This window comes from Jatropha curcas, chromosome 9, assembly GCF_041381405.1.
Source record: "Jatropha curcas cultivar XTBG-Jc1 chromosome 9, XTBG_Jcur_1.0, whole genome shotgun sequence".
Lineage (NCBI taxonomy): Eukaryota > Viridiplantae > Streptophyta > Magnoliopsida > Malpighiales > Euphorbiaceae > Jatropha > Jatropha curcas.
In genome coordinates this window covers 12,238,684-12,254,468 of record NC_143159.1, presented here as the reverse complement: position 1 = coordinate 12,254,468, position 15,785 = coordinate 12,238,684, and the positions used below count along the sequence as shown (strand labels likewise).

Sequence of the window (15,785 nt, the reverse complement as noted above, 5' to 3'; positions counted from 1 at the left end):
AGAATTGATGAAGAGGAGTTGTTATTCGTATTGATACTGTAGGGTATTCTTATAATATAAGTGGTTACAACAGATCAGGGCTAAGCATTAATCTAGGAAATACAAATACAAATTCAAAGTATAACAAACTCTTATCTTTTGACAGCTGGCTTAACACGCCCCCTCAAGATTGGGGTACCAGAACACACACCAATCTTGACTCTATTGACAAGAAACAAAGGTTTAGATAGTGCCTTTGTAAAGATATCTGCCAGCTGTCCTTTAGCAGAAATATGAGCAACACGAAGCTGTGAACCCCTCCCCCAAAAATAGGCATATAATGAATATGACTAAGGACAGAAATGCACGTGAATGTGTGAGTCGCCACCATGTTTAATTATTTTAGGGTAAACTAGGAAAAAACCCTAAGTTGACTCCAATTTTAATTAACCTAATTACTAGATTAATTATCCCAATGTTTAAGGCATAGTCCCGAGACCATGTCAGGTTGATGTGTAACACCCGTCGCCCAATCCCGAAAGACCCAACGGTGGATGCCACATTCGGTGCCGGAGGCACCGTCCTAACCTACATATAAACCATACAATCATATTATGAATTAGAAGTGACTTAGTAGTCATAAGTTTAGCAACTAAGAATATTTTGTTTTGAAAATGATTTGGGAGAGTCCTACAGAAAAACTGCAAGAGTTTCCCTTAAAAACTAGAAGTTGCCAAACATATGAATACAAAGCACTCCCAAATCCAAACTCCAAACCCCATCAAACTCCAATAACAACACAATAGCACTTCTATCATTTCATATCCTCAATAACATTATAATATTCATCAATTCAATACATTCATTTAAACATATCAACTTCTAATGTTCTAACCATTAAATAAGTCCAAGTGTATCTCCCAATATATATACACCAAAATAATTTACAACACTATGCTTAAGTTATAAATTAACTAATACAGTCTCCAAAAATGTAATACTTATACATGCCATAATTCTTAGTTACAAAAAAAAAAAAAAAAACTAAGTAACTACCAAAATATCTCTTCAGCTCTGATGCTACTCTTCAGGTCTTTAAGCAGCAAGCACAATCTCCAACCTGCGTGTGATAAAATCAACGCGCTGAGTATAAAACTCAGTGGTGCTCATAAAACACAAGAAATCAATGTTGTGATGACAACATACTTAAAAAAAATCATTTACATACATAAAATCATTAAATTTGAATATGTACACCAACACATCATGCTTTAAAAATTCATTTGATATCACAAATACATTGTGGTAAACTAAGAGTTATTAACATAATGTGATCTCATTTATTTCACTTCCTTAAAAATATTGTATAAGGGCTCACATACACTTAGGAGAAAAAGAAGCAGATAAGTTTTCATAGCTTATTCATAATGACCTTAGGTCGCCAACCTTTTCATAACATATAGAGAGCGTCCGCCCTAACATAAGACACCCACGTGCCTAGCATATGATCATAGCTTCTTATCATAATGGCATCAAATGCCGAGCATGCTCATCATACATAATAAAATCAAATCATGCATCAAATCCACACCAAGTATATTAGAGCCCAAAAACATTTCTCATAAAATTCATTTTCTTTAGTCTTCTCATAATAAAAACTTAATTTAAACTTAAGTAATTCATAAAAATTCTCATACTTAAACAAAATGACTTAACATAGAAAAATTCCAGCATAAAATTAACATTGACCTTTGCTGTGTTTTTAAAACATAACTTGAGTTATGGGTTTCCAAATTAAATGAAATCAGAGTCATTAGAAAGCTAAGACAAAAGCCTACAAATGTTATGAAGGGATCACAGCCCAGATCAATATGGAATATAACAAAACAAAGCTAGGAACACAAACCAACAGACTAGACCTGATTCAGTAGAACCAAGTCCATTGTTTATTGAATTCCTACTAAACCAAACACTCAAATTAAACCAATCCAGAACGAGAGAATTCTCAAGACACAAGGCAACAACTTTTATGAAGAACTCAGAACCTAATCTTGTCATTATAGTGGTCAAAATGGGCACTCAATTCAGTGATGCATGTGGCCCGACACAAACAGAGTCAGTTTGAGTGTTTCAGCCATAAGTTGAGTTATATATCTCCAAATTGGACACAAGAGGATGGGTTGGAAAACTAAGAGATAGAACTACAACTTTTATGAAGGCCTTAGACTCAAATGGAAATTAGAAAGGATTGACAAATGGTCCTAAATCTCACTCAAAATCACGTTTTTCCCAAATTCAGTTTACTTTAGCCATGAAAGGAACATGAACCACAAAGATACAAGGTAGAAATGTCTACCAGAACATAAATACTCATCAAACATCATCCAAGAGCATGTAATGGCAACCAAAATTCAACAAATCAATCATTTAATACAAAATCTCAAAATATACACATAATAGCATAAAGGCACAAAATCAAAATTTTGAGTAAGGTAAGTGTGTTTTATGAACACTAACCTTCAAAACAAGCTTTAACAAGCTTTAATCAAAGCTTCTCAAGCTTTGGTCTTGCCCTTATCTTTGTTAGAAGGCTCTCCACCCTCTACATGTAAGAAACTCAAAATCAAACAAAGAAAACAAATAAAAGAAGTAATTGGAGCATGATTAAGCATGTATATGCTAAAAGACAACTCTAAACCCAAAAATAATGAGATTATCATAAAATCACTTACTTGACCCAAGTAGGAAAATCACCAAATTCCTTGAAATTAGTCACCAAAGATTACTTCTCTAGCTTCACTCTCTAAGATTTATGACTTAAATCAAGTTGGATGGGTGTTTACTAAGTAAGAATTGAAGAAAAGGAAGAAGAAGAAGAAGAAGAAGAAGAAGAAGGAGAAGGAAACGTGTAGGAAAAGGAGAAGAAGGACAAAGTGTTGCTCAATAATTGATAGTTGCTTTTAATAAAGCAACTAAGGGGTATTTTGGTCTTTTCTCCAAATTGGAGGGTGTTTTGGTCTTTTCTCCAAATATTCTCCAATTAAATTCCTTCAAAATATTATTTATCTCCACAAAACTCTCTAATTTTCCTCCATAAAAAAATAATTGCTCAAATTTCCTTACTTAATATAACACCATAATTCACTATTCACTAATTATCTAAATTCTCCAAAAATATTCCTTACTTACTTTCTACCCATAAAAACCATGCATACATGCTCCAAAAATGTTAAATAAAATATAAAACATAAATAGTAATTTTTTCCGGATAAAAAATAATACCAACTTCCGGACCGGTGGTACTATTCACAGACCGGTAAACTACTATTGAAACACAGGAAAAATGGGGCGTTACAGTTCTCCCCCCTTAAAGAATTTCGTCCTCGAAATTCACCTGAATTAAACAACTGAGGATGCTGTTGTCTCATAATATCTTCACTTTCCCATGTAGCTTCCTCGGTCTTATGGTTTCTCCAAAGAACCTTTACCAACGGAATTCTCTTATTCCTTAGTTCCTTGATTTCCCTAGCAAGTATCCTCACTGGTTCTTCCTCATAAGTTAAATCTGGCTCTATAGTCACAGATTCCACTGATATTACATGTGATGGGTCGGACCGATACCTCCTCAACATAGATACGTGGAAAACATTATGTATCCTATCCAGGTCTGGTGGTAAAGCTAGTCCATAGGCTAATGGACCCACACGCTCAATGATCTCATATGGACCAATGAACCTAGGACTAAGCTTACCCTTTCTTCCAAATCGCAATATCTTTTTCCACGGAGATACCTTAAGGAAAACCTTATCTCCCACTGCATACTCTATATCTTTCCTTTTCAAATCTGCATAAGATTTCTGACGATCTGAAGCTGCTTTCAATCTATCTCTGATAATTCTGACCTTTTCCTCTGTATCCCGAATCAAATCCGGACCTACCATCTTGCCCTCACTCAATTCTGACCAATACAGTGGAGTCCTACATCTCCTACCATATAGTGCTTCAAAAGGGGCCATCTGAATACTCGACTGATAACTGTTATTGTAGGCAAATTCTACAAGTCGAATGTACTTCTCCCAACTGCCCTCAAACTCAATAGCACAAGCTCTTAACATATCCTCCAAAATCTGAATAACCCGCTCTGACTGACCATCTGTCTGAGGATGAAAAGCTGTGCTGAAATTCAGCTTAGTACCCAGGGCCTCATGTAGCTTCTTCCAAAATCTAGAAGTAAATCTTGGATCTCTATCTGAAATGATGGGAGAAGGAACCCCATGTAATCTCACTATCTCATCTATATACAGCTCTGCATATTGCTCCATGGTGAAGTCGGTTCTAACAGGAAGAAAGTGTGCCGACTTAGTTAATCTGTCAACTATTACCCATACATCATCTTTCTTTTTAGGAGTTAAAGGCAATCCAGTCACAAAATCCATAGTAACCTTATCCCATTTCCACTCTGGAATAGAAATAGGGTGTAACAAACCAGAAGGAAACTGATGCTCTGCTTTCACTTGCTGGCACGTCAAACACCTCGACACATAATCTGTGATATCCCTCTTCATTGCCGGCCACCAATACTGTGATTTCAAATCCTGATACATCTTATTACTGCCAGGATGCATAGCATAGGGACTACTATGAGCTTCCTTTAAGATACTCTTCCTCAGCTCTGAAATTTTAGGCACACAAATCCGATCCCCAAAGCACAAGCAGTCGTCATCTTTAATCATAAATCTCTTTTTCCTTCCATCTTTGACTAGGTCTTTCCACAAGGCAATTGTCTCATCATCCCTCTGTGCATCTCGAATCTGCTGAAGTAGACTAGGTCTAATCATAAGCTCTGCCACGAGTGCACCATTACTAGCTATAGATAATAGAGTATTCATAGCACATAAAGCAACCAAGGACTTCCTACTAAGTGCATCTGCTACCACATTAGCTTTACCTGGATGGTAATCAATGGTGAAGTCATAGTCCTTAAGTAGCTCTAACCATCTGCGCTGTCTCAGATTAAGCTCCTTTTGAGTAAGCAGATATTTGAGACTCTTATGATCCGTATATAGATGACATTTCTCACCATACAAGTAATGCCTCCAAATCTTCAAAGCGAAGACTATAGCTGCTAACTCCAAATCATGAATAGGGTAGTTCTTCTCGTGTGGTTTAAGCTGTCTAGAAGCATAAGCAACTACCTTACCCTCCTGCATAAGCACACAACCCAATTCATGATGTGAAGCATCACTATACACATCATACGGTCTACCCAAAACTGGCTGTGTCAACACTGGAGCCTCAGTAAGCATCGTCTTCAACTTCTCAAAACTATTCTGACATTTATCATTCCACTCAAATCTGATATCTTTTTAAAGAAGTCTAGTCAAAGGAGCCGCAATGAGAGAAAATCCCTTGACAAATCTTCTATAATAACCAGCCAATCCTAAGAAACTCCGAATCTCTGTAACATTCTTCGGTGGCTTCCATTCAAGAACTGCCTCTATCTTCTTCGGATCAACTCTAATACCCTCAACAGAAATAATGTGACCCAAGAAAGCAATCTCAGACAACCAAAAGTCACACTTACTCAGCTTAGCATACAACTGTCTCTCTCTCAATATCTGAAGTACAATTCTCAAATGGTGATCATGATCCTCTCTAGTCTGAGAATATACCAAGATGTCATCAATGAACACAACCACAAACTGATCTAAGTAAGGATGAAAGATCCGGTTCATCAAATCCATGAACACTGCAGGAGCATTAGTCAAACCAAACGGCATTACCAAGAACTCATAGTGACCGTAGCGTGTCCTGAAAGCAGTCTTAGGTACATCTGATGCCTTCACCCTTAGCTGATGATAACCTGATCTCAGATCTATCTTCGAGAATACACTAGCTCCTCTCAACTGATCAAACAAATCATCTATCCGAGGCAATGGATACCGATTCTTCACAGTAACTTTGTTAAGTTGTCTGTAATCAATACACAATCTAAGTGATCCATCCTTCTTCTTTACAAACAATACTGGAGCACCCCACGGAGATACACTAGGACGAATAAAACCCTTATCAAGCAACTCTTGAATCTGTATCTTTAACTCTTTCAACTCAGCAGGCGCCATCCGATACGGAGCAATGGATATCGGTGCAGTACGAGGCATAACCTCAATACCAAACTCAACCTCTCTCTTAGGAGGTAAACCAGGCAACTCCTCTGGAAACACATCCGGAAAATCACATACTGTGGGTATATCATGGACACTAGGAGATTCTGACTCTGGAGCAAGTACACAGGCTAAGTAGGCCTCACAACCATGCTGGATCAATCTTCTAGCAGTAGAAGCAGAAATAACATTAGAGAGGTAATCCGACCTCTCACCCACAACTACAATCTCCTCACCAGATGAAGTCTGGAGTGTAATCCTCTTAAGTCTACAATCAATCATAACTCCATGTCTAGATAACCAATCCATACCCAAGATCACATCAAACTCCTGGAAAGGCAACTCTATTAGATCTCCCAGAAACACATGGCCATAGATTACCAATGGCCAATCTCTATACACTCGATTAACTACGACACTATGACCTAAGGGATTAGTAACCTCAATACCATGCTCTAACATATCAACATGCATATTACCCAATCTACCCACATGTATGCCTAAATATGAATGAGTAGAGCCAGGATCAATCAAAGCATATACAGAAATATCAAAGAGAGAGAATGTACCAATGATAACGTCTGGGGCATCCTACTCCTCCCTAGTCCGGATAGCATACGCTCTAGCAGGTGCTCTAGACTCAAGTTTTTCCACTGTCTCTGAAACTGGCCTCTGACTCCCAGTGCCTCCTGTATCACCACGGCCTCTGCCTCTGCCTCTCGAAACATAAGGAGCCGACCTCCCTACCTGAGGAGCTGCACTAGCCAAAGTCATAGGGCAGTCTCGAAGCAAATGCTCTGTAGACCCACATCGAAAGCATGCCCCAGAAAATCTCCTACAAACCCCGGGATGCTTCTTTCCACACTAAGTACATGTCGGAATATCAATCCATGTAGCACCTCTACCACTAGCAACAGATGTGGTCTGTAGAGCTACTCTGCCATGAGTACCCTGTCCATGTCTCTGAATCGATCTAGACCAGGTCTGTGATGAACCTCTATGCCTCTTACTACTAGACTGAGCCCCAGAAGTCTGTCCAGATACCATACCCTGAAACCTCTTTTGTTGACCCTGCTGACTCCGTTGCCTCCTAGCCTGCTGCTCATTCCTCACTTCCTCAAGCTCTAAAGCTGCCTTCACTAGGGAAGACAATGATGTATGAGGATGAGCAACTAGATGCATGCGATATTCATCATGCAAGCCTTTCCTAAAGCGCTTGCATCTATCAGACTCAGTAGGAATCATCTCAGTAGCATACCTGCTCAACCGGATGAACTCTCTATCATATTCAGCCACAGACATTCTGCCCTGTTTTAACTCTAAAAACTCGGCTTTACGTTGGTCAATGTAAAGCTCCCCAATATATTTCTGTCTGAACTCAGAAAGAAAGAAGTCCCAAGTCCTCTACTCAGCACTAACTGTCCGTGATACAGTATCCCACCACTGGTAAGCTTCCTCTCTCAATAAGGAAGTGGCACAAACCAAACTGTCTACAGGTGAGCACTGCATCTGCTCCAATATCCTCTCCACAAACTGGAGCCAATACTCTGCTGCAGAAGCCACATCATCCTTTCTACCCATAAACTCAACAGCTCCATATTTCCTCAGTTTCTCAATAGGGGGACGAACTGGAACAGGGGCTGGAGCAACTGGAGCCTGGGGAACAGCTCCCGCTGCCTGCCTCAAAGCAGCAACTAACTGCTGAACAAATGTATCCTAGTTAGGCCCAGCAGGACCTGCAGCAGCCTGCCCCACCCTCAAGGCGTGCTCCGCATCAGAACCCACAGCACCACTAGCGACATCTCCAACAGGAATACCACCACTAGGAGGAACATAACTATCCACCTCCTCATCAGACAGATGTTGAGACATCACTCAACTCCTACAAAGACCAAAAGGTTCGCATCAGAGAGAAGTTCCAAACCAAATCAATATGGCATGTATTTAACTTAAATTACTCATACTCTCACTTCAAAATAGATAAATTCCTATATATGCATATAGTCCTAGAATCGCCTAAACCTATGCTCTGATACCACTAAATGTAACACCCGCCGCCCGATCCCGAAAGACCCGACGGTGGATGCCACATTCGGTGCCGGAGGCACCGTCCTAACCTACATATAAACCATACAATCATATTATGAATTAGAAGTGACTTAGTAGTCATAAGTTTAGCAAGTAAGAATATTTTGTTTTGAAAATGATTTGGGAGAGTCCTACAGAAAAACTGCAAGAGTTTCCCTTAAAAACTAGAAGTTGCCAAACATATGAATACAAAGCACTCCCAAATCCAAACTCCAAACCCCATCAAACTCCAATAACAACACAATAGCACTTCTATCATTTCATATCCTCAATAACATTATAATATTCATCAATTCAATACATTCATTTAAACATATCAACTTCTAATGTTCTAACCATTAAATAAGTCCAAGTGTATCTCCCAATATATATACACCAAAATAATTTACAACACTATGCTTAAGTTATAAATTAACTAATACAGTCTCCAAAAATGTAATACTTATACATGCCATAATTCTTAGTTATAAAAAAAAAAAAAAAAATACTAAGTAACTACCAAAATATCTCTTCAGCTCTAATGCTACTCTTCAGGTCTTTAAGCAGCAAGCACAATCTCCAACCTGCGCGTGATAAAATCAACGCGCTGAGTATAAAACTCAGTGGTGCTCATAAAACACAAGAAACCAATTTTGTGATGACAACATACTTAAAAAAAATCATTTATATACATAAAATCATTAAATTTGAATATGTACACCAACACATCATGCTTTAAAAATTCATTTGATATCACAAATACGTTGTGGTAAACTAAGAGTTATTAACATAATGTGATCTCATTTATTTCACTTCCTTAAAAATATTGTATAAGGGCTCACATACACTTAGGAGAAAAAGAAGCAGATAAGTTTTCATAGCTTATTCATAATGACCTTAGGTCGCCAACCTTTTCATAACATATAGAGAGCGTCCGCCCTAACATAAGACACCCATGTGCCTAGCATATGATCATAGCTTCTTATCATAATGGCATCAAATGCCGAGCATGCTCATCATACATAATAAAATCAAATCATGCATCAAATCCACACCAAGTATATTAGAGCCCAAAAACATTTCTCATAAAATTCATTTTCTTTAGTCTTCTCATAATAAAAACTTAATTTAAACTTAAGTAATTCATAAAAATTCTCATACTTAAACAAAATGACTTAACATAGAAAAATTCCAGCATAAAATTAACATTGACCTTTACTGTGTTTTTAAAACATAACTTGAGTTATGGGTCTCCAAATTAAATGAAATCAGAGTCATTAGAAAGCTAAGACAAAAGCCTACAAATGTTATGAAGGGATCATAGCCTAGATCAATATGGAATATAACAAAACAAAGCTAGGAACACAAACCAACAGACCAGACCTGATTCAGTAGAACCAAGTCCATTGTTTATTGAATTCCTACTAAACCAAACACTCAAATTAAACCAATCCAGAACGAGAGAATTCTCAAGACACAGGGCAACAACTTTTATGAAGAACTCAGAACCTAATCTTGTCATTATAGTGGTCAAAATGGGCACTCAATTCAATGATGCATGTGGCCCGACACAAACAGAGTCAGTTTGAGTGTTTCAGCCATAAGTTGAGTTATATATCTCCAAATTGGACACAAGAGGATGGGTTGGAAAGCTAAGAGATAGAACTACAACTTTGATGAAAGCCTCAGACACAAATGGAAATTAGAAAGGATTGAAAAATGGTCCTAAATCTCACTCAAAATCACGTTTTTCCCAAATTCAGTTTACTTTAGCCATGAAAGGAACATGAACCACAAAGATACAAGGTAGAAATGTCTACCAGAACATAAATACTCATCAAACATCATCCAAGAGCATGTAATGGCAACCAAAATTCAACAAATCAATCATTTCATACAAAAGCTCAAAATATACACATAATAGCATAAAGGCACAAAATCAAAATTTTGAGTAAGGTAAGTGTGTTTTATGAACACTAACCTTCAAAACAAGCTTTAACAAGCTTTAATCAAAGCTTCTCAAGCTTTGGTCTTGCCCTTATCTTTGTTAGAAGGCTCTCCACCCTCTACATGTAAGAAACTCAAAATCAAACAAAGAAAACAAATAAAAGAAGTAATTGGAGCATGATTAAGCATGTATATGCTAAAAGACAACTCTAAACCCAAAAATAATGAGATTATCATAAAATCACTTACTTGACCCAAGTAGGAAAATCACCAAATTCCTTGAAATTAGTCACCAAAGATTACTTCTCTAGCTTCACTCTCTAAGATTTATGACTTAAATCAAGTTGGATGGGTGTTTACTAAGTAAGAATTGAAGAAAAGGAAGAAGAAGAAGAAGAAGAAGAAGAAGAAGGAGAAGGAAACGTGTAGGAAAAGGAGAAGAAGGACAAAGTGTTGCTCAATAATTGATAGTTGCTTTTAATAAAGCAACTAAGGGGTATTTTGGTCTTTTCTCCAAATTGGAGGGTGTTTTGGTCTTTTCTCCAAATATTCTCCAATTAAATTCCTTCAAAATATTATTTATCTCCACAAAACTCTCTAATTTTCCTCCATAAAAAAATAATTGCTCAAATTTCCTTACTTAATATAACACCATAATTCACTATTCACTAATTATCTAAATTCTCCAAAAATATTCCTTACTTACTTTCTACCCATAAAAACCATGCATACATGCTCCAAAAATGTTAAATAAAATATAAAACATAAATAGTAATTTTTTCCGAACAAAAAATAATACCAACTTCCGGACCGGTGGTACTATTCACAGACCGGTAAACTACTATTGAAACACAGGAAAAATGGGGCGTTACATGATGAACTAACCAATGAATGAATGCTTTGCAAGGTAGATGATGTAATTGGACCAATGAAATGTTTAAGTGATTTCGACTTGCCGCTTGGGATTAAACCCCAAACGTGCCTACGTACTCTCGTTTGAATGAGAGATCAAAGCCGACGTAGTTCAATAGGCCTTTTTAAAAGGGCTTTGAATGCGTATGCTTAATGCATGAGTGTGTGTATGCTTCGTGCATTTTGTTTAGGCATTTTGCCAAAGAATTGATTGATTTGATTAGACGTTTATTGCCAAAAGTGTTGATTTAAGGCTTTTAGCCAAAAAGATTGATTTAGGCAATTTGTTTGCCAAAAGTTGATGTGATTTAGGCAATTGGTTTGCCAAAAGTGATTATTTGAAGGCTTTTAGCTAAAATGGGTTGATTTAGGCAATTTATTTGCCAAAAGTGTTGATTGGGCGATTGTCGCCAAAATTGATTGATTTAAGGCTTTTAGCCAAAAGTTTGATTAATTCAAGGCTTTTTTCCAAAGCTTCGATTTAAGCAATTTGTCGCTAAAAATAGATAATCTTATTTATAGGCAATTTGTTTGCCAAAAAGTTATCAATTGAATTGCAATATAGGCAATTTATTGCCAAAAAAAAAACGTGGTTAATTAAGGCTATTTAGCCACAATTATTAATTAACTGGACTTAAGCCGGACTGTTCGAAATAAAGGTGATTATACCATAGTCATTAATTGACTAGATACTTTAGCCAATATTGTCGGATTTAGGCTTTAACACCACGATTATTAATTAACCGAGCATTTAAGCTTAATCTTATTTAATTGAGGCAGTTTATTTGCCAAATTGATGACGTGAATGCATTTATGCAGCAGTTTAATTCAGAATTGGAGTAGAAGAGAAATTATGCAAATTATTAAAATGGGCAGAGTTTCATTTATTACCTGAGTCAATCGTCGGCCACTTCTTAGCTCCAGGTTAAGCTCCTCGTTAGGATATTTAATTACAGTTAATTTAACTTAAGTGACCAATTAACAAAGCAAGAAAGCAATAAAAGCTAAATGAAAATGCAGAAAAGCAGTAAACAGAACCGCAAGAAGCGTAGGGGAGAAGAGAGCGTCCGTCAACACAGACTGAGTGAGTGAAAATGAACGAATTGGGGCTGTATCTATAGGAAAAAACAAGCCGGAGGGCGGTTCTGACCCCCCTGGAGGGCGGTTCTGAACCGCCAGCGACGGCGGTCAGAACCACCGAAACCCTGTCCGCTCGCTAGTTTTTTTCGTTTCAGAGGCTTTTTCGGGAGTTCCTTACCTCCAAAAATTATTCCGGGAGTACCTTTGGGTCCCTCGCGACGTCCCGGACGTTTTAAGTGCCATATTGGCATACTTTCGGTGAACTTTTCGAATGGCCTCCGGCCCGGCGGGACTGTTTGCAGTCCGGGAAAACAGGCTTTTTGAGCCATAAAATTTGAGTATTCACAGTTGCCCCCCACCGGCAACCATAAAAATGATTTATGGGAGTCGGTGGTTGTCTGAAAAGCAAATTTTGAAGGCGAAAATCGGACGCGTCCAGAAGACTCGCCTTTTGGCTATTTTCCTTGCCTGTATTTCTGTACTGTACTTGCACTTGGTTAGTACTGAAAATTTTATATGTATGCATGATTATCCACTTTGACTTGTAAAAAAATCGGGATTTTTTTTTTCTCAATTTTTTTTCCAATTTCTGATCTTTTTTCAAAAAATGAATCCCTTTTATAACCACAGCATGCACAATTGGACTAAGAGTCTCTCCAAGGTAGAAAAGATCAATTTGGGGAGGTACGGTCTATCTCCTATTGCTACCCTTAGGGGAGTGGTTATAGACTGGGATTTTTTTTTTTACAGGCCTGTATCAGATTTTGGGACCCGGAGGCCCACGTTTTTCGGTTCGGGGCCATGATGGAGGAGATGTGCCCTCTTTTTGAGGAATTCTGCGCTATTATAGGGTGCGATCCCAATGCCCCTTTAGTTAAGCATGAGGTCAAAATTGGGTATGTTCGGTCGTTTGAAAGCCTGTTTCAGTTCAGCCGGCCACAAGCTAGGGCCATGATTGTTGGTGACCAGAAAGCAATTCTGCTGCCCCTGATTGACGAATTTTCAGAGGTTCAATCAGACGACCCAGACCGTGTGAGGTTGAGAATGCGGGCCTTGGTTTTCTGCTTATTAGCTGGTTTCTTGTTCAACAAGGACCCAGGCTTTGGGGATTTGTGACTTTGCCCCATGATTCGACAGATGGAGGATATGGGTTGCATCGGCGGCATTGTGCTGGCAGAGACTATCAGGAGCCTTGACAGAGCTGCTTTAGGCTTCGATGACTGGACGGTCTCTCCGACTATTCTCCAGGTATTTCCCCTTTTCCTTTTTCTTATTTTTTTCTTCTTTCTTTTGGTTCATTCCTTTGTAATAGAAAGGATCCATTACTCAGGTTTGGTTAAAGGACCACCTCCAAGTGGTTGCTGCTCCTACTCTCTTGCCCTATAGCCCCGCCCAGTACCGTACAAGGAGGATCTTGATCACACACCCGTCTACTGATGCATGGGCCTCATGGCTGATTGAGTTGGGTCCAAATGAGGTACTGTGGTTCATTTCCTGGTATGACATCACCCACTTTATCCAGGTTAGCTCCCGCCATACTCGGGTTTACCTTTTAGGCCTTACACACTGTACTTGGTACTGCGCTTTACGCATTTTGAGGCAGATGGGGATAGACCAGACTGTCCCAATTGTAGATGGCACTTCAGCTGATTCAGTCATCACTCCGGGTGTTACCCGAGCCGTCCTTAGGGCTTGGGTTAGAGACCATCACATGGTTAGGCCTTCACCTAATCCTGCCGGTGTTCAGACTTTTCCTGAGTATCGGACCTGGTTCATTGCCGTTGTCTGGCCGGTTGAAAGGCCAAGGAGGAACGCACTGCTGAGTGTACTTGAAGGTTGGGCTCAAGCTGACGCTGATAATGAGATTGGGACTGATGAGGAGATTGTGTTGGCTCCTCGGACAGGCGAGGTTGGAGAGAGTTCAGCGGCTAGGGATGACTCGGAGGATGTTGCCCCACAGAGGCGACGGGACACCTAGACTCTTATAAGCTTTTAGACTTTTGTTGTTTTTCCCTTATTTTGACTTTTTTGACTTTTTATTTGGGACTTTGACTTTGGATTTTGGATTTTGTTCTTTGGCTTTGGATGTATGCTTTGTTATTTTTTTTTTGGACTTGGACTTAGACTTCATTATTTATTTATTTTTCTTGGATTCTTTTGCTTTCTGCTTGACTTCGACCTGTTTGACTTTATTGCTTTAATTCGGAATGTCATTTGACTTTTAAGCTTTCCAAACATTTTCCAACTTTATTTATTCAAGCTCTAATTTTTGCCTAAGCCGCCCTTTCGGGTTTTCAGCTTAGCGAGCTACCCATTTTTGCCTAAGTCGCCCTTTCAGGTTTTCAGCTTAGCGGGCCCCGACTTTTGCCTAAGCCGCCCTTTTCGAGTTTTCAACTTAGCGGTTTTTTTTTTCACTTTTTTTTTCTTTTCTTTCCTCTTTTTTTTTTTTTTTTTTTTTTTTTTTTTTTTCTTTTGCCAAAGAAGAATGAATGATGAAATGATTTTTTCATTAATGTTTAGACCGCGCCCAAAGAGGGTTGCCTACATATCTCCGATACATAATTTCTTTTTTTCCGAGGAGAATCAGGTCTAATGTAGCTCTTTTTTACATCATGCAATGATTATAATTACACATAATATCTTTTTAACTGATCTAAATTACATGGATTCGTGAACTCCAAACCATCTAAATCAGTCAAAATGACGGCTCCGCCAGACAGTATTCTCTTTAGAATGTAGGGCCCAGCCCAATGAGGACGGAACTTCCCACGTGGGTCTATGACTGGTTGTCTAATTTCCTTCAAGACCAAACAACCTTCTTCCAATTTTCAGTCTTTAACCTTCTTATTAAAATGCCGTGCCATTCTTCTCTGGTAAACTTGAGTTTGGTGGATCGCTTGCAATCGTTTTTCATCCATACCCAAGAGTTGCAAATGATAATTCTTAGCCCAATCTGCTTCGCTGATCTGGCTTTCCCGGATAATCCTTGCCGACTGAACTTCCAGCTCGATGTGAATACTCAAATTTTGAGGCTCAAAAAGCCTATTTTTCCAGACTGCAAACAGTCCGGCCAGACCGGAGGCCATTCGGAAGTTACCGAAAGTATGCCAATATGGTACTTGAAACGTCCGAAAAATTACAAGGATCGCGGAACTGGTCCCGGAATATTTTTTGGAGGTACGAAACTCCCGAAAAAGCCTTTGGAACAAAAGACTAGCAAATCCGCCGGCGACGGCGGCTGCAGCGACCGCCCTCCGCGGCGGCAGCTGCCGCCCTCCACGGCGACGGCGGCAGCTGCTGCCCTCCAACCCGTTTTTCCCTATAAATACAGTCCCGGTGCGACTTTTTTACTCACTCAGTCTGTGTTGACGGACGCTCTCTTCTCCCCTACGCTCCTTGCGGTTCTTTTACTACTTTTCTGCATTTAGTATAGGCTTTTAGTATTCTGCTGTTGTGATACTTGGCCACTTAAATTAAATTAATTTTAATTAATATTCCCCTAACGAGGAGCTTAATCCGGAGTTTTCAAGCTGAAGCTAAGAAGCGGCCGCCGATTAACTCAGGTAATAACGAAACCCTGCCTATTTAATTTCAGCATTTCATGCATATTTCTCTTCTACTCCTAATTCTACAACT

General features: G+C 38.9%; 1 protein-coding gene across 1 annotated transcript in view; it reads right to left on the bottom strand.

Moving 5' to 3' along the window:
- Positions 1-7,859: 7,859 nt before the first annotated feature.
- Positions 7,860-15,785, bottom strand: part of LOC149493650 (uncharacterized) — a 19,219-nt gene continuing 11,293 nt past the window's right edge. Inside the window, exon 5 of the mRNA XM_089726298.1 lies at positions 7,860-7,988. Within this exon, the coding sequence (XP_089582424.1) occupies positions 7,860-7,988 (129 nt within the window). The remainder of the gene's footprint in view (positions 7,989-15,785) is intronic.